The 15,419-nt window shown below is 32.2% G+C and overlaps 2 protein-coding genes across 5 annotated transcripts in view; one reads left to right on the forward strand and one right to left on the reverse strand.

The window, feature by feature from the left end:
- tud (tudor) overlaps positions 1–12,850 on the reverse strand; it is a 39,036-nt gene extending 26,186 nt beyond the window's left edge. For all 4 annotated transcript variants that reach the window (XM_065514293.1, XM_065514292.1, XM_065514291.1 and 1 more), the window contains exons 1-2: positions 11,586–12,850; positions 2,994–3,753 (exon numbers count right to left, since the gene is read on the reverse strand). In XM_065514293.1, coding sequence (XP_065370365.1) covers positions 2,994–3,470 — 477 coding nt within the window. In that variant the 5' untranslated portion in view covers positions 3,471–3,753; positions 11,586–12,850. The remainder of the gene's footprint in view (positions 1–2,993; positions 3,754–11,585) is intronic.
- Positions 12,851–13,600: 750 nt separating this feature from the next.
- Positions 13,601–14,673, forward strand: Ubc10 (ubiquitin conjugating enzyme 10). Its single transcript, XM_065512504.1, has one exon. The coding sequence runs from the start codon at positions 13,760–13,762 to the stop codon at positions 14,222–14,224; it is 465 nt and encodes a 154-aa protein (XP_065368576.1). The 5' UTR covers positions 13,601–13,759; the 3' UTR covers positions 14,225–14,673.
- Positions 14,674–15,419: the final 746 nt, after the last annotated feature.

Raw genomic sequence — 15,419 nt, forward strand, 5'->3', positions numbered from 1 at the left:
AAATACTTGTTTTAATTATTGGTTTATTCATTAAATTTCAACCAAAAAATGTAAATCACTTTTTTAATTTAATATTTGATAACTTTGAAATTTATTTTCACCTCTACTTTCTGATATGAAAGACAAAATGTTCCAAGTTCCAAAAAAGGACCTATAAGATGTAAACGCACTTTCTCTTAGCTGTGATTATTTGTTATTATAAAAAACTCCATTATCAGATTTTATAAATATTTCAAATAATGAATTTTAGAACGTTTTTTGTCTCTCCTGTAATATTTCTGAGAAGCTAACGAAATGATTAATAAATTAAAATTTTAAGAACAAAATACACTAATGAAGTCAAATTTATTGAAGGAAGGTATGTACATCGAATTCAATTTAACGTTTGGTAAGATCATCACTAAGTTTTTAATGAATCATTAGTAAGATTTAGCCTAAACTTATAGAATTATGCGGAATTTAATTTTAATTTTTAATAGTTTCATTATGTGCAAAAAAGTTTTTAAGTAAACTCATCGTCATCTATTATTTAGAATCATTGTAATTCTTAAAAACATTAATCTAAAGAGGTTTGTATTGTAAATCAGCAGTTTAGGTTTCAAATCAGACCAATAATGTGTATACAATGAATATTAAAAATGCACAAAAACGTGAGATTTATCAATTTTAATCCTAAATTATAAAAACCGGTTAACCGAGTGATAAAAACCGGATAAACCGGTTAACCGAAAATCAACATTTTAAATTAACCGGTTCGCAAAAAACCGAGATTTGGAAGAAAAACCGGTTTTTCGGTTAACCGGTTAACCGGTTTATAAACACTAGTCGTGAGGGAGACAAATGAAAATAATTATAAAAAGAGGACTAAACACTTCACTTTTAATTTTGTTGTACTAATTTAATGTACATTTTTATGTTTCGTTTTTAATAAATATCTCAAAAGTTTGACGTCCAGGATTTTTTTAAATATTTTTTTCCGAAGTTAGAAGTTAGGGTATTCAATCGATTAACCGATTAATTTTGGACGGTTAACTGTTCGAATAATTTAAAATTGCCGATTTTCAAATAACAAATAAACCGATTAATTTGTGTCGATTAACCGATTAACCGAAATTCCTTTTTTTTGCGCTTTAACATATTTTTTTTTGTATTTATTTTTCCATTTCAAATTTCAATTAAAATAACAACTGACATATTTAATTTACATGTATTTGAAACTTTGTTTGCATTTACATGTACAGAACTTAATGAAACTAAACGAAACTATCAAAAGTATTCAATATCTAAAACAATCCAAAAAGGACACCCACCAATGGTATAACGAAAGATTTGTTATGCTTAGAAAAAACTAAAAAAGTAGATATTTGATATTCTTTATCGTGCTTTCGATTTCTCCAACATCTACAATCAGCGAGAGAGTTTTTCCCAAGTCAAGTTTTATTAAATCTAAAGAAAAAATCGTTTAAAAGGAAAAAAATTAAAATCCTTAATGAAGCAATATTTTTGCTGCCTATTCTTTTTAATACCCTTCACCTTCGTAAGAAGGGTATATATGTTTGTCATTCCGTTTGTAATTTTTATCACAACCGTACATATATCGGACCCTATAAAGTATATATATTCTGGATCCTTATAGATAGGGGAGTGGACTAAGCCATGTCCGTCTGTCTGTCTCTCTCTGTCTGTTGAAATCAATTTTCTGAAGACCCCAGATATCTTCGGGATCCAAATCTTCAATAATTCAGACATGCTTTCGAGAAGTTTCCTATTTAAAATCAGCAAAATCGGCCCACAAAAAATGGCTTAGATATGAGGAAAAAACCAGGACAACCTCGATTTTTTACCTATATCTGAATTACTCAGAGTTGTCATAGAATCCAATCATTGTCGGAATCGGTTTTGAAAACGACAGAAAAAGTAATCTGGTCTCGTGAAGTCGAAAGTTATCGGTTTTATATTCGATCTAGAATTAAATTCTTTATCGATTAAACAAAAAATTACATTGGATTTCATAAGTCAACTGTACCTTTTTTGTCGATTTCAAAACCGATTCCGACAATGATTGGATTCTATGACAACACCGACTAAGTCATTAATATAGACATACAGCCCAATTATGAATAAAAATTCCGCGGGAGTTTTTTCCCTTTTCTCATTTTTCCTATTCAATTTCAATGAGAAAAAACTCCCGGGGAACAAACTCCCGCGGAATTTTTTATTCATAATTGGGCTGAATATGGATATCTAATGATAAATATTTCAAAGACCTTTGCAACGACGTATATAAGACCATATGTAAGTTGGACCTACAATGGGTCAAAATCGGAAAAAATATTTTTTAACCCGAATTTAAAATAACAATTCTAAAAAATTTTTTTTACAAAAAATGAAAAAAAAAATATTTTTTTTTTTTACCTAAAAATATTTAAAATTTGTATTTTGAAGTATAATTTGGTGAAGGGTATATAAGATTCGGCACAGCCGAATATATCTCTCTTACTTGTTTATAAAACAAGTTTGGATACATTTTGAAGCACTATTTTAGTATTTCGGCTAAATAATACATAATACATTTGACCAACAAAAAGGGTGTTCTAAATCAAAAAAAATATTCATACAATTATGGACATTTTACAAATACATTTTAGGCATTTCAAACAATTGCTTAATTTTAAAAAAGAAACAAAAATTTCTTAATAATCGCCACCATTAATGGTCATTAAATGAGTAATCTTTAAGTTATGAAAGTTCATAATAAATAAAACAAATAGTAAATGCAATTAATATTTGAAAATCAAGTACGACCAGGCGGCGGGCGGCAAGTAATACGAGTATGGAGTACATACAACGAAGAAATACAAAAACTACACGATCAGCATATTAATTAACAGCAATAATTAATGAAGCTCAACCATCCTCCAGTAATAAATATAAAATATTTCAACAATTTGTAAAGCAAAAAATGTAAAAAATGTATAATAAAATCTACTTACCTCAACACTGGCCACGGTTGCAGTATGACCATAATCTATGATTTCGATATCTACTTTTGGCGTTGTCGTGGGGGGAGCACTTGATGGGGCGGCAACAACTTTTAAAATGCGTGATCGTACAAATTCAAAATCTGCCGGAGCAGCACCATTGATGCGTTTGTATAGACACATGGCACCGGGTAACAGTAGAGCCAGCTGACGTGCTACTGGCCATGATGAATCAATAGTATAGCATGTGGTTAATAGCTTTTGAACTTGGCTACGCACAACACCCATAGCATCGGGATTAAGGTGACCACTGATCTTGAGGTATGGTCCCAGAGAGTCGACGTGTGTAATAAAGAGACGTTTGCGTTCATTGTTGCCGCCTGCGCTTGTGGTAGCACTACTACTGCCGTTCGTCAGAGATTGTTGTGATGTCGTCGTTGTCGTCGTCGTACCAGACGACGTTGCAGTTGAACCCTGAGAGGTGTTCATATTTCTAAGTTATTTTTTGTTCTGTGGCTTTTTATTTTTTTCTAACAAAATGGGAGTTTTTTTTATTTCAAAATCAATTTATTAGCATTTCTTTAGTATCGAAATGATTTGCTGTATAATACTCTGCCACGAGTAATTATGTGGTAATTTAATTTTGTTGGTTGGTACCGTTTTTGCAAATTTTGCGATTTTACTTTTTTCCTCCGTTTCTTCACACCACTTCTTTAGCTGTTTAAATGAGGTTTTTTTTTATTCGACTTTTTATGCTGCGTCCGCTAATTTTCTGCAAAAAAAATTTAACGAAAAAAAAAACAATGAAAGTGTTTGTTGTTGTTAACAATGGAAGAAGATAGAGAAGAAAAATATTTAAATAATTATTGTGCATGTTTAGAGTGTGGTCATTGTACGAAAGAAAACTTTTCAAATTACAATATTGTAGAAAGAAATTTATAAATATTAAATTTTTTACACTTTGCAGCAATTATTAGCTTGGAATTTTTATTATAAATAGTTTTATTTTTTTTTTGCTGTGGATTTGTGTGCGTATCACATACACTAAATAAACTAAACTGACTTTGTTTGTTCTTCTTTGTGGGAGAGAGAGAGTGAGATGGAGTAGTCACATTTTATTCTTAATATTGTTTGTTGTCAATATTTACCGTTATCATTTACAAATTATCATCGCTTTATCATTACTTTTTTATGGTAAGTTTATCAGTTTTTATAGGAGGGAAAGGGAGATGAAATAAAGAAGAACAATGCACTATCAGGGATGGGATTATTTAATATAAAAATAAGAGGAACTACAAAATACAGTCACGGATAAAATAATAAGTAATGTGACTAAAATTTTGTTTAATACCTATATGTATTTTGTAATTTTACGGCTAACTTTCTAATATGAGAGAAATCAATGTTAGTGTCTAATTATTGTGAATATGTTGGCAATATTAGAAATATTATGACAAGAAATAACTTTCAACAGTAAATTTGTTTTAATTTTGGTGAAAATAGGTAAAAAAAAAATCTAGGTAGGCCTTCTATAAATTCGTCTTGTTTACCATTATCTGCTTTTGTAGGAGGGAGAGGGAGAAAAAGAAGATCAGGGATGGAATTATTTAATCTACAAGTAAGATGGAATTACTAAGAGGGCGGGTCAATAAGTCCATGAATTTTTGAATGTTTCATTTAATTTTTCAACATAATCTCAAATTTCACTTTGTCCAACGTTTCTCCAATTTGTTCATCCCTTCCTAATAATAAAATTTGTCGGGGTCATCAAAATATGTATTTGTTTGTGAGATGATTTCTTCGTTGGAGTCAAATCTCTTTCCGTCGATCCATTTCTTCAGGTTTGGAAAAATAAATAGTAACTCGGAGCTAAATCCGGTGAATAGGGAGCTATTCGAAGCCTAATTCATGGATTTTTGCCATGGAAACTACATAAGTGTGCACCATTGCATTGTGCCTGGTGAAAAAGTACTTTTTTCTTAGCCAAATGCGGTTGTTTTGTTTAAATTCTCATTAAATTTACTCTTTTGCTGGTAGTCAATGTGGATTTGTGACTTTATTGGCTGACAAACCAACGTTGGCCTTCTTTGGAGCCGATTCAACCCGAGAAACCACCTGCTTTTAATGCTGTTTGGTCTCTGGTCTGTTGTTTTGGATTCACGATTCATGCACGTTAACGAAACTGCGCAAAAACTCGCCTATATTGCAATTGAACAACGAGACACTACGAAGTTGTCACACTATTGCGTTTGGTATTTTAGATCAAGCGGCACTCATCTTGCGGAAAGCATCCTTATACCCAAGTGATCATTCAAAATGGCTACCACAATCTCTCGCACTTTCAACTGGGCGTCCAGAACGTTCAGCATATTTCGTGCTTCCGGGCAAGAACGAAATTCAGTAGAACGCTTTTTTACCATTGAAATTGAGTCCCATAGTATTTATCAATCTTAGCCATGGTTTTTTTTTTCAAAAAATAATGCTTAACGAGCACACGAAATTTACTTTTTTTTTTCCTATTTTATTCTCAAGTCACGCATTCTGCTATCAAATGCAAACTAAATGACGTAGCTTGTTCAAATTTTGGCAGGAGTCAGCTGACAGATGCCTGTTGGCATGAACAGTGTTGCCCTTTCAGTTAAGGGGCGGGAAATTCAAAAAGTCAAGGAAGTTTTGACCAAACCTATTCTGGTGGAGTACCAAACAAATCTAAAATTTGATTTTAGTGGATACCATAAAACTCAGGAGTTGAGTTAGAGAATTCCGGCTTCCTATACGAAGGTATAGGTCGATGTGGCAGTTCCTGGGTAGACTCTTAAAAGGCCTAAGCCAGATTTGCTGATGGCGATATTTTAGACCAAGTTTAACTTAAAGAAATCAAATCAAAATAAATTTTGTAAACATTAATATTCGAATTATATATAAAAAGAACAAATTTATGATTTTATTAAAAATTTTCGAGAATGGGAACCAAATTAAATTTCATTAGTTCTATTAGGTCCAAACTAGACGATTATTATTATAGTAATGAAATGGCTTATCCGTGCCGCCGTAATTGCAACCAGATATTCATCTTAGATCATTCATATTTAGAGCAAAATGTTAAAAGAACTTTAGAACAAAATCGAAATTCTAATCAATTAAAATATAAACTGCCGATGGTAATTATAAACTGATTTTAATTTAAAAATATTATGTTAGAAAAATTAATTTTATACCTTTCCCTTTTTCCACCACTTAATTCATTTTGCAAAATATTTATATTTTTTCTATTAAAACTAGTTTATAACTTACATACAACAATATACATATATTAACTTCGCTGATCATACATACATATAGTATGTATGTGGGCATTTAAACAGCTGATCCATAAATATGTACATATATAAATAGTAATATTTATAAGCGATCTTGAAAAATGAAAATACATAAAATGGAAAAAAACACGCCCGACCTACACAAAACAAAAATTGTTTTTTATTGTGTTTTGTTTTGTTTACCCTTTCAGCACTTAAACACAAATAAACACTCGCACTTAAACTGATACGATCATAAGAATCACAGACACGCATACGCCAAACAAATGATCACCAGCAATGACAACTGGCTGGAAATTAGGTTTAAAGCGGGGAACGAAATTTTATTTTTAGGAAAACTATTATTAAAGTTAAAGAGGTAGTAAATATACTTTGTATACCACACCTAAAGTCATTTTTTTCCTATTTCTTGTATTTTTTAGTAATTCATTAATATCTACTTTAATGGAAAGAAATTAAAAAAAGTATTGTATTGAAAAGACAATGGAAACTAATGTTTAATTTTTACAAAAATTGTATTTTGTAGGATATCTCTTATTTTTTATTACTGCTTTATAGCGACGATGCATTAAAGCAAAAAATAAATCAATATTTTTCCATTCTATTATGTGATTGAGATCTGGCGATTGTGCAGACCACTTGAAAAAACATAGCACATTGGATTGAAGGGGTCATTGTCGTGCTGGGATCTCTAAACTAGAACAGTATTCCATTTCTGTCTCAACCAGTTGAAATGCTCCTTGGAAAATTGTATACGAGCAGTATGATTTTTTTATGGATGTTGCTCTGCGGCTAACAGTTCAAGAATAATTTTCAATTGTAGTCAAATAATTGAAAATCTATTTTTTTTTGCTTCAATCTAGCATTAAAATCGTTTATTTTTCAAGGGTGGGTCATTATAAGTCCGTGACTTTTAGAATGGAATAGGTTTTTGGATACAAAATTATTTTATTTTCAACATAGTCTCCTTTAGCTCTATAGACGTTTCTCTAATGTTTGTTTCCCTCCCAAAAAATGAAATTTGTTGAAGTCATCAAACAGGTATTTGTTTGTAAGATGATTGAGTGAAATCTCTTTCCGCCGACCCATCAGGTTTCGAAAAAAGAAATAGTCACTCGGGGCTAAATCCGGATGAGGGAGCAATTCTTTGCCTAATTCATGGATTTTTGCCATGAAAACTGCACTTGCAGTTATTAAATTGGCATACAAAGTTTGATAATATTCGATTTTGATTGATCCCAAAAAACGCGTGCATCCCAAAAAACGATTGCCATGACTTTATTGGCACTTAAATACACCTTGTAGAGTGTCCAAAAAACCGGCAAATTTGAAAAATCCGGTTTCCGGTTTAACCGAAAAAGAGTGTTTTTGAAAAATTTTATTTTTATTTAATATGAAAAGGGCTCCTTAAAATTATTTTTATTTGTGGACGCTAATAGGAAATGTGTTAAGAATTGTGTACTAAATCTTCGGAAATTTAGCATTTTTGAACCGAAACCGGTAGAGTTTACAAAGATGAAAAAACCGGTTGACCGGTTGTCTTTCTATGGTGCCGATTTACCAAGAGAAACCCACTGTATTACGAGAAAAAGCGGCACTCACCTTGCGGAAAGCTTTTTCATATCTAAGTGATCATTCAAAATTGAAACCACTGAGCCATGTGAGATGCCTATGGCTTCCAAAATCTCTCCCACTTTCAATATCCGATCTGCCAACACCATATCGTGAATTTGTTCAATTGTTTCGGGTGTAGAGAACTCAACTGGTCGTCCAGTACGTTCGACATTTGCCGTGCTTGTAGGGCCATAACGGAATTCAGTAAATCACTTGTTTGATGGTGCAGAGTGATATTGATGGTGTCGAGTTACAATAGTATTTATCAAGCTAAGCCTTTATCAAACCTGAGCCATGTGAGATCCCTATGGCTTTCACAATCTCCCCAATTTCAACATCCGATCGGCCAACACCATATCGTGAATTTATTCAATTGTTTCGGGTGTAGACAACTCAACTGGTCTTCCAGAACGTTTGGCATCTGCCGAGCGTTTAGGGCCACAACGGAATTCAGTAAATCACTTTTTTGATGGTGCAGAGTGTAATTGATGGTGCAGAGTTCCAATAGTATTTATCAAGCTAAGCCTTGGTTCGAGTGATGGTTTTTTTCCGGAAAAAATTTCCATTTTCTCTTCAAGTGACGCGGTAGTTTGTTATCAACGACCGTCAAAAACAAACTAAATGACGCATCTTGTACAAATTTTGACCGGAGTCAACCGACAGATGCCTGTTGACAGGAGCAGTGTTGCCTGCCCTTTCAGTTAAAAAGCGGAAAATTCAAAAAGTCATGGACTTATAGACCCGTCCTCGTATATTATTACGAAATTCCATTATGTATGTATTTGAATTTAAAGGTCTATAACGGCTGCTAGCAACAATCATTAAAATATAAATTTTATTCTGTTTTTATTTGGATATCAACATTTTTATGAGATTTATGCTCGTTACCAATCGCCATAAAATAAGATCGCGGGTTTTTTTTCTATCTGAAACTTATTTATGTTTTTTTCGGCTCAGATAGTTATTTTGAGTCGATCGGTATAGTTTAAGGTGGATGTTAGATAAATATTTTTGGACATTACAATCATCAGCACAAACGCACTATACATTGCCCACATGGTGGTGTAGAGTATAATGATTTGATATTTGCAATTTATATTTTCGCATAATTTGGCATCTCTTTGTTATTAAAATTAACACAAAGTCGATTAAATAAACTACATATAACACTGGTACACATCTATCTAATCATACATATTTATAAAATTTATTCGTTATTGCTAAACTCAGGAAATAGTGAAAAAAAAATGGACAAAAGTGTGAAGTTTTCAAGATCAGGCCGAAAAAACTATTCTTTGGTTTAGAAATTAGAGTATGCGAATCAGTCACTTTTCGACAATATTTCTTGCGAATTCCGTAATTTAGGGATGACAATACATTATAAATTTGCCAAGGAAAATAAAAACCTTAAAACAGGTGAATTTGGGAAAAAATATCCTTATTTTTTTCGAGTTATGGAAGTGAAACACTAATTTTATCAGATCTTTGATATTTGCTATGGAATAGAAAATTATTTTACAATAAGATTTTCAAATTATTTACTGCTCATCTTTTAAGGCCATGAATAAATCAAGTCAATATTGGATACTCTGTTCCAAAGTGAGGAGTATCCCAAAGAGTGTTCTGCATCGATCGAATCAAATAGTATTCGGACGGGGCAAGGTCTGGACTATAAAGCGGTCGAGGCAAAACTTCTCAACTATGTATTTCATTCAAAATATATTTTAATAGGTATTGTACGGTTTCATGTATGGCCGCTGTTGCGTTCAGTACAGGTTCCCTGTTATGGTCTGGCCATATTTCAGAAGCTCATAATAGATTGGACCCATTTGGTCCCACCAAATACATACCATTACCATAGCGCCATGAATATTTATTTGCCTTTGGTGTCGAACCGGCTGGTTGGCCGGGCTTCTCATATGATATATTACGCTTCTGGTTATGGTAATGGATCCATTTTCTATCGCATGTAATGATTCGGTGCAAAAATTATTTTCTTTCTTTTTCCCTGCTTTTGGGTTGTTATTGTTGTAGCAGCGTGAACAATTTTACAATATTTAATCTGGAGGTTTTGCAAGTAGATCAAGTCCAAGAAATTGTGATACTTCTACTGGGGGGGGGGTCCATAAATCCACTGGACGTTGTGAAGTAGGTTTGGCTGGACAGTTGAATATGTGGAGGGTGCCAAGGTGATTCTGACCAGATGTTGTGCATAAGCTGAGGACGGCACGGTCTATGCGGGACCAAATGGCATTAAGCCTGTTACTTCATTTGGATCTTAGTGCTTTTGGGTGAATCGTGTTGCTTGCAAATATTTTGAAAGTAGTGATTGAGTAGCTCCCAGTAATTTTGCAAAATCTTGTTGAGGTTGACAACAAGAAGTAATGCCTCCAATTCTTGGTCTTTAAACTTTTTTGGCTGGTCTGGGTTATCTTTGTCTTCCATGTAAAAATAACTTTTGAACCACGCGTTGGAAACGATGGAACACTTTTATGTTGTTGTAGCAGCTTCAAAAATTTTACAATATTTAATCTGGGGGTTCTGCAAGATCAAGTCCAAGGAATTGTGCTACTTCTGCTGGGTGGGTTCATAAATCTACTGGACGTAGTGAAGTAGGGCTGGCTGGACAGTTGAAAATGGCATAAGTTGAGGACGGCACGGTCTATGCGGGACCAGTAGGCGTTAAGCCTGTTGCTCAATCCCGATCTTAGTTGTGCCAGAACGACTCTTGTTTTACGCGGTAGAACTTTTTCGGCGTCAGCTATCGGTAGTGGGCGACCTCCAAGTACGACATTCATACGGTATCCTGCTACCGTGGAATTGATGGCGTCTCTATGAATGTCGTTCAAAGCTATCAAATACGAGCTGCGATCAAATGGATCCCGCACATACCTATGTATACCTACACAACAAAAACTATGGAACACTTTTATCATAAGATTTGGTGAGCAGTCGGTGTGATTCAGCGGAACGCGGACGCTTTGTATACACAAAATTCGACATTTTCGAAGAAAAAAAAACTTTTGTAGTTTACACTATACTAGAAAAATTCGATTAGTCTACATAAAATTATTTCAAGTATTGGTTATTAGAAAATTGTAATTTTTAAATCATTCGAATAAATAATTGTGCAATATTTCGAAAATTTTCAGATTTATTTCTCATAGCTATCCACTGATGTATATCTATATTGATCAAATCGGATAAAAATCAAAAAAATAAAACATCCAATATTCGAAATTTGAAGGCCCATATCTCGGAAACTATGGACTGATGACAAAAACAAACTATACCGTCATATTCCCAATGAAAATTTGTATCTCTGCTAAATTTTGTACAGAGACCTGTGCCGTCTAAATTTCAGTGGCACAAAGCCGACTCAAATTGTAAAAAATCAAAAAATTTCAAAAGTGAAATCCGAAAATTTTATGTTTTCAATTCGAACTGAAAAAATGTCGACGGCTTGGCACAGCCTGTTTACTACTGTTCGAAGGGGAGCCTATAAATTAGAGTTTTGCCTCATAATTTAAAAAATATATGTATAGGTATTTCTTATTGCTATACATATAAGTAATTTCATATTTGGAGATTTTTGTAGTTCATAAAAGGATTGCATATAAAAAAAAATATATTTGGTAACCCATACATGGTATATAATAGAAAAACTTACCTCAGCTTAAGCGAAGACAAAAAATCGAGTAAAAGAAGAGATAAATTTATAATAAAAAAAAACTCAATCGAAATGAAACTATAAACAGGCGATGATGATGATGATATTCTTCAATGTGGCCCCTCCTTAACTGCAACGTCTATAAAAAGTTGAATTTTTCTTTTCGTTGATTTCTTTTCAACTATGTATTTGCAAAAAGTCTGATGATTTACGCCTTTTAATTACAAAAAACTCTTTCTTGGTTTAAAACACTTGTCACGAAATTAATTTAGCTTTTTTTTTTTGCTTTGTTGCTGTTTTTTTTTCTTCTAGTTTTATTTTATCCACAAATCTTTTCACCAAAATTTTCAATTAAATTGTTTTGATTAAGAATTGCAGTATATGTTTTAGGAATTTTCTGTTAGATTTTTTTTAAAGTATTTTATTTTTTGTTTTTCCGTAATATATATTAATTATTGAATAATTATGCAGGAATTTCTTTAATCTGTTTTCCTCTATTTTTTTAAACCACTCACACACATGCACGCATTTTTCATCAATTTGGGCAGTATATTATGGAACAGCTGTGTATGTTTGTTTGTGTCTTTTTATTAGTTCTTCTTTTTGTTTTCTGATTGTTGTTTTTGCACTTTAATATTTTTTATACACTTTGCTTTGGTTGTATTTTCTGTTCATTTTCTTGTGTTTTATTTTATTTTTTATCTGTGCTAATTATTCATCATTCACTTTTTAAGTCAAAGAAAAAAAATGTCGTCGTGGATTATTTTTACTTCTTTATAAATTAATATCTTTGTTTTCTTTTTTTATTTTAATTTAATTAATTCAGTCTTTTAAGTTACAAAAGCATTTAACTAAACTTTTCGTTTTTAACGAAAATTTATGCCAAATAAAAAGAAAATATATGGAAGTGTTATAAGCAACAAAAAATAATGCTAATGTGAGAAAATTTTCTTTTCTATATTCGTGAGGCGTAGATAAATAGCTGGCTCCCACTTTCACGTGGAGTTAAACTAATACCGTATGGCTATTCAAGCGTTACCAAATGTTCGTTTAATGATTATTTTAACGTTTCAATTTTAGTTTCTTACAAATGCAGTAGTTTATTTAGTTATTGTTTTAGTTTTATATGTATTATAAACGTAAAATAACGAACTAAAAGAAATTAATTAAAAAACTCCAAAAAAGATTTTTCTTTTTTTTAAGCGCAAACTTAAACACACGTCTCCTCTTCATAGAAAAATTGAAAGACGACTAAAAAGAAAATTATTACCGAATTGAGGGGGGCTATTCTATGACATATACAAAAGCTAAAAATTACGAAATCTCACCTAAACTCCACATAGTGTTGCCACTAAGTGGGAACAAGAATGAGCACTTTGGCAACACTTTTCAGCGAGCCGCAGACATGAGCAAATCATTTCTTTTATATTAAGTTTTAAGTTTGTAACTAGATATGGGGGTCTTCAAAGCAATAAGTCCCCTGCAGAAATTGAAAGGTAGACATTTATCTCATTCTCTTTTGAACTATCCTAAACCTATGTAATACACACTCTACGAAAGATGTAAATCCTGAGGCAAACCGGGTAATGGTATTAAAAAAAACAAACATGTTTAGATCCGCATATAAGAAAAGTAAAGAACTGCTTGAGGTCAGGATCATCAAAAGATGAACTTTATAAACCTAAATTGTGGTTGTATTATGATTTGATTTCATTGATTTCAATTCATAACATTTATAAATAACACTCTGCTAAAAATAGCGCTTTTCAGAACTTGAAAAGCGACCTAGGTGAGGACATACAAAAGCAGTTTTCAAAGGTTTTGAAAATTTAAATAATTATTTCGCACTATACGTGCAAATAAATGCCTCTGCCGTCCACACGTGAATTTGATTTGAAAAGTTACACAAGTTAAATTAAAAAAACGCTACATTTCTTAACATATTAACAACACTGCTTTATTGCAATACAAAAAAGAATGATGATGAAGAACAGAACTACAAAAAGAGAATGAACAGAGAAAGAGAAAAGTGTTAATAAGAAAAAACGTCTGATTCAGTGTGTAACAAAAAAAATTATTTCTGGAATATTTTTTGCTGAAAAAAGCAATACAATATTAATTGGCCAAATTAAGAACGTTTCAAAATTAACTAAAAAGTTTTATTATCGAATAATATGACAGCACCGCGACGTTTACGCAAGGAACTAACAGATTTACAGCAATGTCAACTAAAATCTTTTCGCGAAATTGCCACTGATGACGATAATCTATTGCGTTGGACTGGTTTAATTGTACCCGATAACGCACCCTACAATAAGGGAGCATTTCGCATTGAAATAAATTTTCCAGCGGAATATCCCTTTAAGCCACCAAAGATCAATTTCAAAACGAAAATCTATCACCCGAACATTGATGAAAAGGGCCAAGTGTGCTTGCCAATTATAAGTACGGAAAACTGGAAACCTGCCACACGTACGGATCAAGTTATAAATTCTCTTATAGCTCTGATTAATGATCCAGAACCCGAGCATCCATTGCGCGCAGATTTGGCGGAAGAGTTCTTAAAGGATCGCAAAAAGTTTATGAAAAATGCTGAAGATTTTACCCGCAAGAACAGTGAAAAGAGGCCAGCTGATTAGTGACAAGTGACGAGCAAAAAATACATATAAATTTAATAAAACAAAGACTTTTTGAACCAAAATTGTCATTAAATACTTTTTCTTTTTGCTAAGCATTATTGTACACGATTTTATTTGCGAATTTCATTTTATTTTCTTAAGCATCCTCCTGCCTGACTGTCTTCTGCGAGTACACAACCAACTTGCTACTGTAGCAGAAAGAAAGAACCTACTACCAAGAAAAAGTACTTTAACATCTTGTAATGATGATGTCCTTCATAACATAAATACATATAATTTTTTTATTTTCTTTTATTTTTAATTCATTATTTTTTCCTCATACGACATTTTTTTAACTTAATTTCATATTGTTTAAGGAAATTCAATTTTGAACAGCTAATAATGTATTTAAATATACACAAATGAAATTGAAAACAAAAGTTTTAAATAAAATTGTGTATTTCATTTGATTGGTTTAATTTTTTTTCATTTCGCTGCCAATATAGAAATTTGCCAGGGTGTTTGTGTTTTGAAGGTTAGGTTTGTGACATGACTAATAATGAAAAACAAAAACCGCCTTCACTGACCGAAAGCGAGAGTAGTGTGCGCGGGGGAATATCTTAATGCGAATTTATAGTAAAAAACTGTTCACTAACAACTGTAAAACTTTGTAAATTCAAATAACGAAATTATTTGATGACAAAAATTGCTGGTAAAAATTTTTTGAGAAAAATAAGAGAAAAGCTGAAAAAAATTGTTGGTGAAAATTTGTATGTAGCCTACAATATGACATATACATAAGTTACTAAAAACGAAAACCGCGTTCAAAAGATACACATACAGCCCAATTAAGAATAAAAATTCCCCGGGAGTTTTTTCCCTTTTCTCATTTTTCCTATTCAAATTCAATGGGAAAAAACTCCCGGGGAACAAACTCCCGCGGAATTTTTTATTCATAATTGGGCTGACAGTTACTAAATTATAAATCTACCAACATGTCAGGATCGGTCCATAATTGGTCCCACCCCCCTTGTAACCTCTATATCAGAAAAATAATTTATTGTCACTACACAATACCTAAATTAATTTTTTGAAACTTTTAAATCGCGATAAAATCGCAAGTTTTTCGAAATTAGAAAATTTTCTGGAAATGTCCAAATGACTATAAAGAGTATTTGTTTACCGAATATGATCAAAAGCGTAAGATCCAAGGTCA

Source organism: Calliphora vicina, chromosome 5 (genome assembly GCF_958450345.1).
Source record: "Calliphora vicina chromosome 5, idCalVici1.1, whole genome shotgun sequence".
Lineage (NCBI taxonomy): Eukaryota > Metazoa > Arthropoda > Insecta > Diptera > Calliphoridae > Calliphora > Calliphora vicina.

What these genes read in the sequence shown, in the direction of transcription:
- Ubc10 (XM_065512504.1), top strand. Translation starts at nt 13,760, where the DNA reads ATGACAGCACCGCGACGTTTACGCAAGGAACTAACAGATTTACAGCAA.